At 36.6% G+C, this 17,931-nt stretch overlaps 2 protein-coding genes across 10 annotated transcripts in view; both read right to left on the bottom strand.

Annotated features, from left to right (window-relative positions):
- LOC137397913 (endophilin-B1-like) overlaps nucleotides 1-5,565 on the bottom strand; it is a 39,246-nt gene extending 33,681 nt beyond the window's left edge. For all 7 annotated transcript variants that reach the window (XM_068083988.1, XM_068083987.1, XM_068083989.1 and 4 more), the window contains exons 1-3: nucleotides 5,442-5,565; nucleotides 5,204-5,345; nucleotides 4,004-4,147 (exon numbers count right to left, since the gene is read on the bottom strand). In XM_068083988.1, the coding sequence (XP_067940089.1) occupies nucleotides 4,004-4,147; nucleotides 5,204-5,345; nucleotides 5,442-5,498 (343 nt within the window). In that variant the 5' untranslated portion in view covers nucleotides 5,499-5,565. The remainder of the gene's footprint in view (nucleotides 1-4,003; nucleotides 4,148-5,203; nucleotides 5,346-5,441) is intronic.
- Nucleotides 5,566-7,714: 2,149 nt separating this feature from the next.
- Nucleotides 7,715-17,931, bottom strand: part of LOC137399030 (protein PRRC2A-like) — a 58,214-nt gene continuing 47,997 nt past the window's right edge. For all 3 annotated transcript variants that reach the window (XM_068085175.1, XM_068085176.1, XM_068085174.1), the window contains exons 37-44: nucleotides 17,544-17,658; nucleotides 17,159-17,303; nucleotides 12,871-13,228; nucleotides 11,582-11,842; nucleotides 10,996-11,207; nucleotides 10,710-10,849; nucleotides 8,953-9,095; nucleotides 7,715-8,757 (exon numbers count right to left, since the gene is read on the bottom strand). In XM_068085175.1, coding sequence (XP_067941276.1) covers nucleotides 8,656-8,757; nucleotides 8,953-9,095; nucleotides 10,710-10,849; nucleotides 10,996-11,207; nucleotides 11,582-11,842; nucleotides 12,871-13,228; nucleotides 17,159-17,303; nucleotides 17,544-17,658 — 1,476 coding nt within the window. In that variant the 3' untranslated portion in view covers nucleotides 7,715-8,655. The remainder of the gene's footprint in view (nucleotides 8,758-8,952; nucleotides 9,096-10,709; nucleotides 10,850-10,995; nucleotides 11,208-11,581; nucleotides 11,843-12,870; nucleotides 13,229-17,158; nucleotides 17,304-17,543; nucleotides 17,659-17,931) is intronic.

Here is a 17,931-nt window from a genome sequence, read left to right on the forward strand (position 1 = left end):
TATTAATCATATTTTCGGTTATTATTAGCTTCTATTTTATGTATTATTCTATCTATTATTAATGTTCCACCTAATATCCGTTCTCATAGCAGAGAAAGGTACTTCAAATATTATTTGTCAAACCATTTATTTCATTTTAGTGGCCAATTCTTGCCCTTTTTTTTTATTATTGTTGTATGGCTTTCAGAAACATTTCTACTTGAAACAAAATTATTACCAATAAAGTAATATATAATATATTATCATTTTCATTAGCTTTCTGATGTGCAAAACCTGACTTTCTCAAAAAATGATCAAGCCAATGAGATACGAGTAATTAAAAAAATACTCCAAGCACCAAGATAACGCATAACTCATCACAACTCATCACAACACATCACATAATTTGTCACTTTATTTTGCATTCAACCAGGACTGCTAGACGAAGCAAAAACAAAATAGTAAATCTTGATAACATCGGAGAAACTTTTCGACTTTTTTATGGATCTCTTTGGTACAAATTTAAAAAACTTGTTAGCAAGATTTGTCAGCCAAATGCTACAAAAATTTGTCAATTATTTGTCTAACTCTTTACTATTTTTCTTTTAAATCTGATAGCGATGTAACTTTGATATGGAAATATACAGATTATTTCAGAGCACCAAAGTCAACAATTTGACTATGTAGATCTGTAAGTCAGCAAATATTCGTACAATAGATCATCTGATCATCAGTGGCATGAGCCGAATACGATGACATTAATGTCTGAATTAGCACAAAACTAATTGAAATTTTGTACAATTAGTACAAAATTAGTCTGATTGGCTCAGGTAACCAACCCATCTATGTAGACAAAGCAGGCAAGAGCCAAATATGGGAACAGCGGTGGTGTACTGGTCAAGAATGTCAGACCTGCGAACAAGTTGGTGTTTGATTCTCAGAAAAGGCTGTTGGTGGTGACAGGAATGGCATCCAACCTTAAACAGCTCTCTGCAACTGGGTATGTCTCCAGTCATTGAGATTACCTTTCGACTGGACTCAAACATGTCTGGCCAACATAACGTAGCCATTGTTTGTGAAATAATGGCTCTCAAAAAGCCCGCACAGTCTCTGCTTGCAGTAGACTAAGCAGACATACTCCATCCTCAGGGAAATGCTCAGATATTATATATTGTGAGAGCCTCTGCCAAGTAATAAACGCTAATTCAGCAGTAAAGGTTTATTTTTATTGCAGTTTTGGAGCATGCAGGTGCTGGAGTATGTTGGAGGATGTTCTTATGGTTTACATGACTTCAGTCTCATTGATTAATGGTGTTTAGACATTTATACATAGAAAATGATAAGTTTATCGATGTAACTAGTGAAAATACAATACGTTTACAGCCTGAATAAACACAGCTTATTTCATGTAAAAGGAAATACCCACTAGCATAACGTTCAGTAAACCATCAAACATAAAGTTTGCATAAATCTCAGGAAACGTAGAAAAAACTATCAGGTTAGAGTTTCAGCCTGTCAGGTTTCTATTGAATGGATTTCAAAGTGGAGTTTCAGTAAAGGATTGGGGTTGCACCAACCATGCAGGGCAGTTTTAGTTAGACACTGAGAACACGCTATTGAGCTGTTATAGCTACTTGGCCGCGTATCTTAGCATACAGGAAACACTCTTCCTGACATCCAGTAGGGAGATTTGCACACCTGACCTACTGCTTGGCAGTCACGAGTGCTAATCACTATACCGTGACAGCTGATTAATGCTACCACGTGATGAAGGTTTAATAATTATGAGCAGACCGTCCATTGAGGTAGGGATCACCTGATTACATCTCAGGCGATATATTTATTCTTTGGGCAAATTATTAACAAGCATGCTGGTACTACTAGCTGGCTAGAGAAATATGTAGCAACTATGATGGTTGTTATTAAATGCACACTTGGTAACGCAGAGAAACTTGAAACAAAAATATCGGAAGACTAGGTATTTCTATAAAGCCCATGGTTTGAAAAAATTATGATTTTTTTTAAATCTAAAAAATCAATTTTTTTTATTTAAATCAGATTTTTTTATTTATATCGGATTTGTTTGAAAACATCAATTACCAGCTTTTTTATAACAACTAACATAGTATTAGTTTATTTTGTTGAAGTGTGCACATGAAAACATTCGCAACATAAAAAAACAACTTAGCATCACTTAAATTTATTAAAACTTATTTTTATTTTAATTTTGTAAATTGTGCAGTTCATATTCACAGTAACCTCTCTATAAGTCCCATTTTTTGGGGGTCAGCCTTTGAGACGGGAGTTCTGAAGAAAATAAATCAAACATGATTTTTTAGAATGATGTAAATCAATGATTTAAATCATTTGATCTTAATCAGTCATACCTGATAAAGCTTCAAAACTTAAAGGTTGACTTGCAACAAAATTAACATTACAGTTATTTGGTATCAAAAGATTCACCATGTCTTTTTCTGTTGTGTTGTAGGTGTTAAATATGTGAAAATGTGATTACAAACTCTTAAAAGCTCAAAAACGAAAAGCCACCGTAGATTGGAATCTCTTTATTTCGATGAAGTAACCACGAAATTTGGTTACTGTCTTGTCACGTGATGTTCTCACGCGAATTGAAAGGCCAATGAAAAGCTCAATATAAAACTTATCGTAGCGCTAGTTTATGACAAACACTTCGAGTTTTACCGAAGACCCCGTATCAAATATAGATGCTCGCTAATTTACATTTTTTTTCGGTTTGGTCTAATCAGCAAGTCATAATCTGATCATGTGACCCAATACTTCGCAAATAATTTCTGCAGCACTTTTCGATTATCACAAGTGACCAACAGGCTCGTCATGATTATCAGACAATGATATGTACTCCTTCAAGCCAAGGCTAAAAAATTAAACGAATTTTTATGGTAAGTTATAGGATATCACAGCTAAAAGTGACAGCATTACGATGACGATAAAACAGGCGCGTAAGAACAATAGACATGGTTTTATTGAATGCGTGAAGTATATTTGTGAAACTATTTCAATGAATAAGGTTGCATGAAAGTGTAAACAGAAACCATCTCTCACAGCTACGTCACATTTGAGCCGTTTTGGAAAGAGAGTCCAAACTACGACAGTCGCGTGTGGCTGCAAATAACTGTTCTTTTTTAGCTCATTTTCTAAAAATGATTAGAAATGGAATTGCTTAAAAAAGGATTTTCAATTGGTTTCGCATAATTGGCAACACGGTTGTTTCATTGGAGACCAAATTTGATTGGTCTAGTTAATGCGCAGGCTTCGTAATGAAAAGAGAAGTAAAACCCTATTGATAAGCCAATACATCGGCTTACGGTCTGTACTTCTATTACCGCAAAAATCTATACATCGGCTTACGGTAGTAAAAGAGTTACAGATATTAAAAAAATAAAATGTAAACAACAAAAATACATAAATCTCTCTCATACTTTGGTCCAATGAGAGCACTTTGTGAGCATTATTACGATAGAGGCCGCCAATGGTCATTGTTTTTCTTGTAACGTTTTGTGAGGTGTAAAAGTGCAGTGTTTGTGACACCCTTCATCACGCCTCTTGAACACAATCGAACCTCAAATTTGTTAAATCAGTCTAAGAAAAAAAGGAAAATCCTTACCATTAATGAAAAAGTGAAATTAATATATATGAGTCTATTAGTTTCTATTTGGCGGATTTACACTCATCACAGGGAGAGCTGGTTCAGATTCGCATCACAAAGTCGCCAGATTAACTGAGAAAATTGAAGGATTACTATAGCTCAACATGTAATGAAGAATTAAAACCTCTCTACTTAAAGGTTTGAAGTTCTATACATCAAAAAACGCTGTGTTACTATTAAAAAATAATAATCTATACTAAAATTGTCAACATCCTCTTCGAATTTTTTTTCAAATTTTGCTAAAAAATAGGACTGTTTGGCATCAGCAGATTAAATAGCAAAATACTAAAATTATGACTCTAAATTCAACAGTTGAACCACGCACAAAATTCAACCTACCGTACTCAGAACCTGGGCCATAGGCAGCACTCGCCTCCAACATAACTCCTCCGAGCAGAGTAGCATTCGTGAGTTTCTCTTTCTTCTTGTTTTCATAGCCACTCTTTTCCAATTTGTTGTAAAAATAATTCTCTGCTCTGACGGCTGCAAAGAAACAAAATTCACAGAGACAAGCCAAGAGCATACCTAAACACTCCATTTCATTAAGAAGCGGAGTGTCAACTATGTTGTTATGAGATGGTTCACCAACCTGCATGACAATATGCATGTTAACAGTTAGTCAGAAGGCAGTAGAATTGAAGAGATGAGTCTAAGCTAGTTTAGTACTACACGTCTCTTTTGTTTCACTGGCGTTTCACTGGCCAACAAAAGTTCAAGAAGCTAGTAAAGCAATTCAATTCTGCCCAAAAAAGTTAACAACTTTTTGATGCACCTTATTCGAGGAACTTGTAATCATATAGTTTATGTTTAGTTTTATTAGTACAAATACTTGGTCCATAATCGCAACTAAACTTTTCAACTACTAATGGAATGAAAATGTTGATCTATCAGTTGAAGCTGGAGAGTTCTAGTGCAATAATTTTTAATTGATTTTATTTTTGCCTAATTGTTTTAATTATATAACAATTTTGACTAGCAAGCAGTTGGTGTCATTGTACGTTTGTCACAACAAGTAAGATTTATCATCAAGTACAACTTTTATGGTAAACAAAAATTACAATGTTGTTACAGCTATTATTATATAATACAGCTATAATTATAGAAATATATATCATGTTAGTTCAACAAGTCACAGCAGCTAAATCAAATTGTACAGTGGTAAAAGACAAATATGAATTTCCAAAAGAAAAGTTTTTTGAGCATTCAGAAGCATTATTTACCAGGGCTTTGTATATTTAAGTAAAACCATTTTTTCGAATATTATGTCATATATTTAAGTCTATCAACAGCCTAAATAACTGCTAAAACTCTGCTAGATATTTGTCACAATTACGATGTAACTCTACTTTCTAATTGCACTGGTCTGGAAAAGCCTAGTTTGGGTTTGAGTCGGCAGCGTATTGAAGGCAATTTTGTTCTTACAAAAAACTTGCACCATATATGATCAAATAATAATAAATTTGACATAAGTGCGTGGTCTGCATAACTAGCTAAGAATATATATGCAACAGCAATATATGCAGAACTTGTAGTTCTTACTTGGATCAGGACACAACATGGTTTCAGTGAACTTAAGCAAACGTTCTGTATAGTGACGAGTCCGCTCTGACCGAATGACTAACTGCTCAAAGTGAGCATCAAGTTCGGTTTGCTCGGCGGTGCCCAGTTTCTCACCCGTGTACTACAAAATATGAAAAACTACAGTCATTCTAACATTTCCTTAATATAATAAAGCTTTACCACCAAAGATTGCATAGTATAATTTACAAGAAACTACCTGAACAGCCCGATTAAACAACGTAGAAGCTCCTCCTGCAAACTTTTTAAGATCCATATCGGACGACAACAGCGAAACGTACAACCAATATGTAAACACTTCCTAGGTGTATATCCTGTATATTCTTTTACCCGCGAGCGGGGTCTAAAGGCTCGAGTTTTACCTAGACCTAGACCTAGATATCGATACTAACAATTGTCTTTCGTCACATTTGCTTTGAACACCAGAATATTTACAACAAGTATTCAGGCGACGTGTTTAAAATTAATATAACAATTTAGTTGGCTCGGTTGAATAGGTAGGGCTTCGAGAGACAATCCAGACCGATCGATCGGAAGCAGTAACCAAGAATCATAAACTTGTACACAATCGCTATCGAGGTTAATGAATTGCTGTAGCAAACACTAAGAAACAAGTCTAACGTCACGTGTAGACCGAGTTGCTATTTTTCTCCGAATATTCCGGAAGAATATAGGATTTGAGCTAAAACTCTTCTACACCTGGAAAGAACATGTATTATGTTCAGAGAAGACAACTACATGTCATTACTACAAAGCTCGCTTCGACGGCATATTTATGGAGATTTATCACTTTGCTGGTAACGGGATAAATTATTTGCTCCCTTATTTGTTTGCCATGGCAGCCGGCTTCATTTACTATATCATGTTACAACATGTTAGAGCTCGCAAGATATGTAACAACTAACAGTTCAACATCTACATAATTATCAGTGTAATCTTGACGGTGGGCAGCGTCTGTCACTTATCCAAATTTATAGTAAATCCATTTATCCAAATGTATACTTTAAACTAAATTACCTGGTTGGTCGTATGCTTTTACGTTTGACGTTTCATTTAGTATAGACAGCAATGATATAAACCCCCACATATGGGGGGTTTGTATCATTGCTGACAGGGCAGTAGCGCTTCAATAGTAAGTCTAATATTTAGAGATCTTATAGCAACAGCTAACACTAGTGTTTGTCAGTTTCTATACCAACGTGTCAAAATAATGACAGTCTTTGAATCGATTAAAAAAGGTAGCAATATGCTTTCTATACTAAGCACTGTATGGTTCTCTAGTTTATGGTTTGCTGCTCGGAGAAAAACGACTCGGATAGAGATAGGCATAAATGATTCTATGTAGGGTTTATACAATACAAATCAATGTTCTATATGTAGCTACAATATATTGAGTAAAAATGCTATGCCGTTCTTGCTTGTGGTTGGTTATTTTTTTATGTAGATTAAATGGTGCTATGCCCTAGTAAGTTGTAGATTTTGCCGTGTGGATGGGATCTATCATAATTGTTCATTTAAACTTGTTAATGTAAACCATTTTGTTTCTCTAAATATCTGTTGGTAACTGAAGGAATATGTTCAATTTTTGTATGATATTAATGATATATATCAATCTAATGTATTTTCTATTGTATGTTCTATTCCTTTTTCAAGTATTGTTCTGACAACTCCCATGTAGCACCAACATATCATATACATGTATGTATAATTAACTCAAACCTAGTTGATGTTATGGTTGGACAACTCCTGCACTTATTACCGTATCATTCAGAATGTCTTTGCAAGTCTCCCTCTCATTAATCCGATGCTGACACTTCATGTGCAGCGTATGCCGCGCTCATATGCTGTATGCTTTTGTAATGCTGGAAAGTTGGCAGAATCCCATAAATTTGCATACTTCTTTCTCTTTTCTAGCCGTTAAAATATCAACCCTGAATCAGCTAACATTGCACTTTTGTTGTCGAAACCGATACTGAGGAATGTACTGCGCATTGGTTAATATTATTCCAGCCATATAAATGAGAATTATGTATTTATTCATAGTTGCCGAGAATGAAAACGTCTGTATGAACTTTGGAGATCAGAAACTGTAACATGTACAAAAACTCAAATGCGTAACTGTGCAGTTGTGGTTTGACATTTTTATAATGAATACTTGCTAACACAGGATGTGTCAATGTGATCTTAAATGAAGATCGTCTGGAAAGGTTATAGTGTATATGACAGATTCAAGATGGAACCTTTCTTTAATAGCAATTATTTGTCTGGAGAGCAGTCTAATGAGCTATAAAAGTTACATTAGCTTAGTTTTTAATAAAACCAACATCAGAGTAGCAACTTGCAGCGCAATATTAAGCACCATTTAGCACATCAATCTAAAATTTCTCAAGTGTAACTGGTTTCTCCTCACGAGCAATAATGAAGTCACCTGACAATCAGGTACCAGAGCAACAGTGAGCAAACATGTTTAAATCATTCACGATTGTATATTTTGTGTTAAACAGTAACAAGATGGGAGAGATCAACCGACCTCTATCCACTGCAGAAGGTCCACTATCTACAAAAGCTGAAACCAATGATGCACAATATCAAAGTGTTACTTTTTAACTGTAACAAATTGGCCGAATAAACATAAAAAATCAACCGAATATGCATTATACAGTACACATAGCATTTGGTAAAAGGAAACGTGAAATGTAAAGCGCAACCAACACAAGCTTCTGCCAAGCAACTGAAAGTAGCGAGCACGATTTAGCCCTAACATTGCTGGACTGCTTTGAGAGACGAACCACATTTGAAGACCTCATCATGCAAGGACCTATTCTATTTACAAGATGCAGTGTCGGCGCAGCTGAGGTGCGTCCAGTGGATGCCAGTACCCACTATGAATAATGCTTGGTGGCCGTGCATCAGGTCATACTCTCTGCACATTGCTGACCCTAACATGCTGGCAGATTCTGTACATCGACTGGCTGTTTAGTCAGAAAAACTGGAAAAACACGTTTCTAATACATTTACACACATTAAATATTGTGATATAGTTCTCAAAGAAATGATTACCCACGACAACGTCATCAACAATCCTTGACAGACTCAAATGATGCGTACTTGGGAGTTGTGAGACCGTGTTCTGAGTGGACAACTGCGAATCAAACTGGGCCAACGTAATCATTGGCCGTCACCTTGTGCTTTTTGTGGGGAGAGAAAGCAAGGCTGAGACAACAAACTTGCTACAAATGTCACTTATCGAACAGTAAATCAATATTCTTGGCGATTCTGTGCATCTCATACTCAACTCCAAGGAGGCACTGGAGACATGAAACCAGACAACACTTAATATATACACATGCTTGGATCCCATTCTGTAGAGTATATCAGGGAAGTAGAGATAGGTGCGACGAATCGAGTGGTTATTATTGTTCATCTTTGCTGACAGCTGGTGCAGATGCGCTCTCTGACTCAGCTGCCTGCGATGTAGCTGGTGGAGAAGAAGGTGGAGCAGCAGGAGGAGATGCCTAAATCAAAACATACAGTAACAACTATGAAATGATACCTTGGGCATAAGACAGATGTTCTTAGCTCATTGTAATGAAGTAAAGATACTCGTTCGGTTAGCTGGATAGACTAAAGACAATGAAACAAAAAAGCCAATTTGACATATCCAATGGTAAGCGTTGTAAGCGATCTGCCAGCTGTACATCAACACCCACCTGATCACCAGCTGCTGGTGAGGCGTTGGGGCTCTCAGATTCGGCAGGAGGTTTGCTGGGATTAGGTTTTCCCGGGTTACAAAAGTTCTTTGTCATGTTGATCGTATTCATTCTCTCCTGGTTCCTCTGTTCAACCGACACATCTGCAATCCAAACAGATTAGCATATATTGATGGTTAGAAGCATCAGAGAATGCTTGATCATAATACAAGAGTGCCATTTACTCTAGTACAAATATGCATTGTAGATAAACCAAAAATGCAACAAACAGCAGGCGCCAGAAATCAGAGATCCCACTCATATCTGCATTTAAAAGCATATTTAATGGATCGAAAACAAGTGTATCGAAGATCTACCATTGAAGCCACTTTTGCCAGAATGAAGCAAAGCAGTGACCCCACAAAAATTGGGGCGAGCAAGCGCTTTCACTATCCCCACCAGAACCATCTCAACTAAGCTTTACCAGTGTTTAGAGTTATTTTTCTGTATTTGCATTTCTTTGTATAGGGATGTCGACGAATGGCAGTTTTCTCACGGCATTTTACAGAAATAAGCTCAGGTCTGTACTAAGTCGTCCATTAATAATTGTCTAAATGCAAGGGCGAACAGGCTGCATTCCGCACCACCTAATAAAAACTGCACCACCTAATAAAAACTGCACCACCTTGTCAGGTGCAACTAACCACTTTGTTAGCTGCTGAAAATAATTGCGTTCTAGGGGCTCCATGTTATATGAGCAGTGAAATGTAAATTGTCTAATCCGTTTTAACATCTTCCCATCAGAAAGGAAAAAACTACATAACATTTTCTATTTCAATGACTGCAGCAACTGTAGTCTTATTGGTTGTATAGACAACATGTCTCCTTTTTAACACATTCACCCGGTTTGTAGTCTATGATTACAGAAATTTTACGATGGGGAACGAACACCTGTGTTCATATACACCCAATTTTTTTTTTAGAAAGAAAGGTCTATTGTGAAAAAAAATGTCTTAAAATAAAATGAAACAAAAATATATGAGCTGTGTTTGCCTGCCCCTCCGTCTAATCGTCAGCAGGGTTAACGGCTAAAATTAGATATGGTTTTAGACGAAATTCCAACTCGTGACATCCAGCTTGGTAGATCGACACACTAAATCGCTCACCTTGAAATATTGCCGATTAATTATGCAGCTACTTATTATCTGTGCTTTATCGACACACCTGATGATCCATCACGGTGAGCTAGACTACTGGTGTACTAGTATATATAATAGAGATTCCTGCATCCGTTGCCTTTTCTCTTAAGCGAGAAAAGAGAAAGTGACATTTTTAAGGCTACTTATAAGATTCTCGTTAGACAAATCAAATTTGAGAACTCGGACTGACTTGACAATTTCCGTTATATAGAATTTTTTACATAGTATGAAGCAAAAGTTTTACATGAATTCTTAACGTTAAGTGAAACAGGTGTACGTTATTGAAGTGACAACTCCAGTGACTACCGTGAATGCCACTAAAAGCTTGTTATAATAATAATTATTTGCCGTTTGTTCAGTTTTTTGTTTATTTAGAACCTTGAGACCTTAATCTTTGAATGTGAGCTTTAGGTCAGCTCCTAAACAATAATCCAATAATAAGAGATTTTATTGACACTCAACAAATGACCTTCTTTTACAACGAGCTCCGATGTCATTGATAATAGATGGTACATAACACTATGTGGTCTACATTCCGGGGATCCTGGGGGCATATGGGAAAAAATTATGTCTACTCACACTTTGATTCTCCTGAAGGACCAGACTTGCCAACAGCTCCCGTCCCCTTAGGGTTAACAGTTCCTGGCGTGGGCGGCGTTTTAGAAGACCGATTGGTGGGTCGGCAAAGGGATGCAGGCCTCTGAATTGGAGCTGGAAACCTATATCATATCAAAATTTTGGTTGACATGATATTTGCCACACTGGTCAAGGATGACTAATGTGGTCACCACATTCACCTATGTACAGAAAAGATACTGCACTGTTGTCTAGCTTCTTACATGAATAATGAAATCACGCATCATACCTTGCACCGGTGTGGGCGACATTGGGCCTGGCCATACCGGTATTACCAGGGTACGGAACCCTCGACTGATTACTAGCATGCCTGTGTGCCTGCTGCTGCCCCATCACTCCCAGAATCTGTGGATTCGGGTTGATGTTGCAGCGAGGTGAAGAGAATGCCTGCCTCGGGCCTGGCACTTGACCACCAGGATAGCCTCCCTTGCTGTTTCCGGCCTACCACAATTAAACAGAATATACAGAACTATCAAGGAAACACTTCATAGAAAATCTGCAAGAAATCTATTTGATCATAATTACAAGGCTATATTTCAAGAAGAAATGTTGCCTAGTTAACTTTGCACAATGAGAAATAATTCTAATATTCAACTTCCACAGCCGGTGTTTCACGTGTTGTCACTTATCGGCAGCAGTAGCGAGATTCTGCCTCATTACCTAAGATTAATCACTTGAAATTTATTTCCTCATCCTCTTGAAAACAAATTTTTAAAAATCGATTCATGAAACTTGCACAACACAAAAACACATCAGAGACAATGGCATTGACTAGATATTCCACAAAACGATACTATATTATCGTTGAATTGAACCTTTTGTATTTGCTGGATTTGTTGCGGAATGGCATTCGGTGCTGGAATCATACTAGCGCCAGGCATCTTAGAGGATGGTGGGATCTGACTGGCTGTAAGTACAGGACCTGCTCCAGCCATAAGAGTTTTTTCCTGCGGTTGATTGCCAGCGCCGACCCACTTAGCTTGGTTATTTGAGAGATTGTGCTGTTGTGTGCCAACATACTCGGCAGCACTAGCTGCCTGCTGCCCAGAGGTGAATGTGTTTCCACCAGCTGTCAGCTGCAAGCATAACAAAACTACTCTTTAGAACTAGGATTGACCAAAGATAAAAATAGCAACGCTTATCCTATGCAACTGCGGACATCGGGCCTACTTTGGTGATTGGCTACTTGAACCAAGAGCAAATTTCCCATATTAACAAATAACCAACTGTTAATTAGTCTTAAGTTAACAGCAAGTCACCTAGTACAAAGATAGTAACAATAAAATACTGGATAACAAATTACAGGAATAATAAAAACAATAAAAATATTTACGAAATAAGTTATTAGCATGTTATTTGAACGACAAATCAAATAATCTTACCCTGTTTCATCACAAAATATCTCATAATAGAGTGTCACTAAAAGGTTATACTATACGATAGAATCTTTGCTCGGCATAATCAAATATTTTATTTTGTTAACAGATGCTCGAGCGCGTTTAAGAAACATGCCAGCATTTTGAAACCATTACATTTACAAACCAGTTAAAAATAGCGCATGTTGTTCAACAAAAAACAAACTATTCAACTTGATAACCCCTGGCACAGAGTTCATTCAGCATTAGTATATTGACACTTGGTAAAACTTGGTTTCTTGTTCAGATTAGGTAATAAATACATGCGGCAAGTTTTACATCACAAAACATTTTTTGCTAAATTTTTCGAAAACAACTCGACTTTGATATAAAAAATACAACATAACCACTTTCCATAACGTTGATAGCAATATACAGAGTTGTACTGTCAATGTGCAGCCGCAGAGCATACAAAACATCAAAACAAATGAACTACACATGTCGAGACATCACTGTATATTATTACACCATAAAAATGATAAAAATAATGGTCGAGTACCTGAAATGGACAATACAGGATATGCATCACAGCCGGAAACCTAAAGGACAACCCATATATAAAACTAGCAATAAAAACGCTTATTCTGATGACAAGCAGCGCTGTTTAGATGATGAAAGAAGACATGAACGATCACCAGTTTTGAAGACGTAAGCATGTCAACCTCAGTTGACGAGACCCAGAATCTCACCTGGAAGTTAGGCTGAGATGTTCTAGTAGCTGCAGCGACAGCCTGCTGACTAACGACAAGCTGCTGCTGTCCTTTCATCTGATTGGCCAGACCAGGTACCTGCACACCTGCTGCCAGTTGAACTGCAGAGGCGCCAGTAGCTTTATAAGCCTTCATCTGAGGCTGAGAAGTCTGCTGGCTCCAGCCAGAGTTCGGAGTAACACCCAAAACGATGCCGGTGTTGGGCATCAGAGTGGCAGGAAGTTGATTGTGGCCAATGGTATAGTTTGAACCACCGGAAGATGCGTGGAGCCCATTAGTGGAAGTGCCATAGAAGTTCATGTTACTTTGGGGCGTGAAATAGGAAGAAGGGGGCTGACTACAACAGAGAGATAACATATATGAGAAAAATGAGAGATATGCGTATATGCATTCCAAGCATGGTGTTTGACGGTGACTCTTCCGATCCCATGCAACACTTTACAGTAGACCGTGCAAAAAGTGATACAGTGCATCCTCGAGATACGATGTCAATCCGTTCCAAGGCTGGCATCGTATGGCGAAAAAATAGTATGTCCGGGTATAGAAACCATTGTAATTATACAATGGAAAAAAGAAGGTAAAGACTCCAAAATTTTATAAAAATGCTGTTCATATTGAAAATTAGTAACAAAATAGTATCTTAACTTTAGTAACTATAGTTACTTACAGTAGCTGCGTTGTATTCAGTGCGCCTAGTGATTATAATCTGCAATAGTGTAAAATTGTAATCTATGTACCAAATGCAGATCGCACCGTAACAAGTTCTTACCTTCAAAACGTACGCATAACATAAATGTTGAATTCACTTCAAATAAGTTTAGCTTGCCAAACTAACCTTAAAACCAAGTTTTAGTATGTATTTTGAACTATTTTAATGAATTTCAACTTTTTATCACAAAATTTTATTCTTCATAAGTTTCTGTCTTCACTTTCATTGTAAAATTTAGTGTCTGGTTGAAACATTTTTCGACCAGAATTCAACAAGGCCGAGCGATGCAGTTATCGAAAGGGGCCTCTCACACACCTGACCATTTAATGGCTACCGAAAAAAAAGAAATTTTATTTACTATACAGGACGTACATACCTTTGGAGTAACGTGACTTTAGCTGGTATATTTTAGCGAATAAAGCAGAGAGGAGGAAAAACGTACCAATGCTAATTATGTTGCTGTACACTTGTAGATTAATTTAATACGTAAAAAAATGGAATTTTTAGCAAGCTAAAGAAGGTTGTCTAGGCCTGTCCAATTTTTCTTCTGGTTTAAAAGAAAAAAATGCTGGTGCAATGCTGAAAACTGTTAGCTAGCGAAAGCTTTTAGAAGGATCCAGAGAAGGTGCTACAGTAGTTTTTCTTGTATGAAATGTGCACAAGAATCAATGCAACCATACGTACAAATTTATACGTATTTCTACCCTAGAGGAAAAGGCTTTAACGAGTTTTAGAAAGTAATGTAAATGCGTCAACTATCTTGAGTAGCTAGTTATATGAGTTACATACATACGATGAATTGTATTCACGTAGGAGATAACAAGCCCATCTGCAAAGACATGGTTAAACAAGAAAATAAAACATAACATCAAAAGGAAACAAATAAAATGAATAAAATATGAAAAACACGCCACACAAGAGAAAAATAATATATATTATACATGCATTGTTTTAATGTACCAGTCCACATCAGTAAATTAAAGAAGGTTAACATATTCCTTGACAATGTTAATAATATGGGCGCGTTCTTCTTATTTACGACATCCAACTTTGTTGACATAGAAATCATTTTTCCTTTGTTTTGTAACGTTTGTATCGGTCTCAGATTCCATAGCTAACGAGTTAAATGTAGATACTTGTAGTTATATACGTATGCTGATTTAAAAGTTTATAGTAAAAGATATAATAACGCTACAAATGAATATTTGCTCTCGCTTGTGTATTTTACACGAAATTTTTTTTGTGGAATGCTGACATGAGAAAAGTCGATCATCGTGTCTCTTCTAAACGTTCTGAAAATGTTTTTGGCAAACTATATTTCGATGTTTTTTATTTCGACGTGAGTTATGAGCACACCAACCGCCCAATTTTAACTCGGGCGAAACTTTTCTCTAAATCGTATGGTGAAATAAAATTCGTATAGCAAATGAAGATATCAATGTTTGACTTCGTAAGGTGAAAAAATCGTATATCAGGGTAATCGAACCTCGAGGGTGCACTGTAGTTATACTCGACTCAAACTGAACTTCATATATGTTTGTAAAATAGCATGTGAAAACAAAAATCAAATAGTCAAACCTCAATATAAGTGACTTCTGTATAAAAAAATTCCTAAATGGGATATGAAATAACGCAAACATTTGTTTCAACATTCCCAGTAATATTTAACATTTAAACTTAGCCAATTAGTTTTTATAATCAAACAAAAAATGGTGGAAATTATTATAGAAATGACACTGAAATCATAAGTACATTAAATTAAAACTTTATTTTGCAGTAAGTTTAAAGATTTCCCATTCATCGGTAATTTTGAAATCAGATCCATCAGATCAGATGTAGAGACTGAACTTCCATTTACCTCCCAGGTGAAGAGTGAATGAAAACTTGGTGAAATGGAGAATGAAATTTGGATTTTCACATAGGTTGATATAGTGCTTTTGTTTTGATGCTATATGTAATTGTTTGAAGTGTCACGGACATGAAGCACTGGAACAAATCATATAATATACAATATAATCTCATGAAAAGGCTACAACATTCATGTTTCAATACGAAATAAAATAAATATTGATTATGGATTAAATTTGTATGACCACATTTGACTGCAGTTGGTTGAAGTCATTTTAATCTTAACACCTTTGGTCAAGGTACAATCAACAAAACTTGTCCATGATAGTTTGTGATTACAATTTACTAGGATAATTTAAAGAATAAACATTTAATGATATATATCATTAAATATTACATATAAATATTTGTAAATATAATAAACTTGTATATTATATATATATATAATATATATACGTATATATATATATATGGTATATATCAAAATGGTCTACATTAGCGCTGGCCATGAGTACATCTTAGCCAACGAGTTTAGACTCGTCCCCTGCCGTTCCGAGTTTTTCGAGTATCGGGTAGATGTTAGTGCTTGGCACGAGTACTTCTTGGCCAACGGGTTTTTAAGGTATCGGGTTTGTTGATACAGGTTTTATATCTAAAATTTCTAAACATCAGACATATTTTAAATTTTACAACGCAATAATAATTTTATTCAACTTATTTATTGTTTTTTACTATTTTCTAACGACCGATATTTGTGCTCGCAGCATTAACCCTTTGAAGTTTGAACCCACACTGTCGGTTTTCAGGCATTGCATCGAAATTTTATTAGAACGATATCGCGAAAAAATTGACACGACTCATTTGTTGGTAGGTCACGAATGATTGTGATGCAAATAAAGAACTTTACAATACTAATTACAATTTTCTAGCATATTTTGAGTCATAAAATAATGATGAACATGTGCTCAATGGATATGATGCTATTGTAAATGTTTTTACGAGTTTTGCAAAATCGTACAATCTTTTATAGTTTTAGTCCGAATAATGGAAAAGTACCGTTTTTTTCTGTTTGATGACATTTGCAGTGGGTTGCATGATTTTTTTTACTAGTGTTTTATCAAATATCATTGTATTATGAGCACGTTCAGATATATATAATAAAAGTCTAAAAACTTCGGATCGCTGGACAGATTGCCCAGGGTTACTAACACTCAAACACCCAGGGTTCAAAGGGTTAACAGACGGGTTATTAACCAGTGTGTAGAGCTCTATTACCCGCGACTCGAGAGAAGATAAGCCCGAGAGTCAAACGAGTTTTATTACCCGTGCCCAGCACTAGTCTACATGTATATATGGTTTATCTACCATATATATACCACGTATTTACATATATACATAGATCTACCCAAAAACAGATGTATATACACGCGCATATATGTATGAATAGATATACATGTATATCGCACAGCTATAGTATATGTATGTGTGTGTGTGCGTTGCTGGTACCGAGTAGCAGATCCTGAACCACTTTAAATGTGTATGACAACTGTAGAGCAAGGACCCATAGCAGGTTCAGGTTACAGACTTGGAAGAGCACACTCAGACATATTCCCCCAACATGAGAACTGACAGACTGAGCATGAAATCAAGAGGAGCTAACTGCTCATTAGAGGAACTAACTGCTCACCCACGAGAGGCTTGGAAACTTACGTCAACTGAGCAGGAGTTGGTGCTGAAGCTATCCTGTAGGTGGGTTGCCCTCCAATAATTCCTTGCATTTCATACGCTTGCGGATATGGCATCGACTGGTGGGGCTGAGGAGTGGTGGTGTTACTCGAACTGTCAAACTGACCTACTACAAGCGAACGAATGATCTCCGGTGATGATATATAAGATATCGAGGCAGCTGATCGGCTCAACTAATAAGTCATATTAACAGCCAATGATCACGAAAGCTACAAATAATTTTCAAATCTCGTGAACAGCTTCATGTATCTCTGAATTCTTTTAGTAGTGCGCAAGAAAAAATGCCCCCAAGAATGTACTTAATCAAAACAAATGTTATAGTTAACAAGTAGAAGACAAAATTGCTTACACTTGGGCTGGCTGAAGGCGGTGGCTGTTGTCTGCTTCATGAGGGGAGATGTAACGCTGGATGTACCGACGAGGAGTGCTGGCTGAAAAGCCTGGCTGTTGACTGCTGCCACATTCTGCAACAGAACGTTGTCAAACTGATGAGCAAAGAAATGTAATTTTTTCACAAATCTATTAAACGAGTTGAAATAACAAAGGAGAAACCAACGCTGATATGCGCATCCATTGAAGTATGCTTGCCAGCCTACTTCAATAGATGCGCGTTTGTAGTTAGGAGACTAGAAGCGCTGTAATAGGCTTGCTAGCCTACTACAGCGCATCTAGTCTCCTACAAACTACTACAGTTTTGCAGCTTGCTAGCCTACAACTGGAAGAATTTTGATGAACTC

The sequence above is a fragment of the Watersipora subatra genome, chromosome 6 (genome assembly GCF_963576615.1).
Source record: "Watersipora subatra chromosome 6, tzWatSuba1.1, whole genome shotgun sequence".
Taxonomy (NCBI): Eukaryota; Metazoa; Bryozoa; class Gymnolaemata; order Cheilostomatida; family Watersiporidae; genus Watersipora; species Watersipora subatra.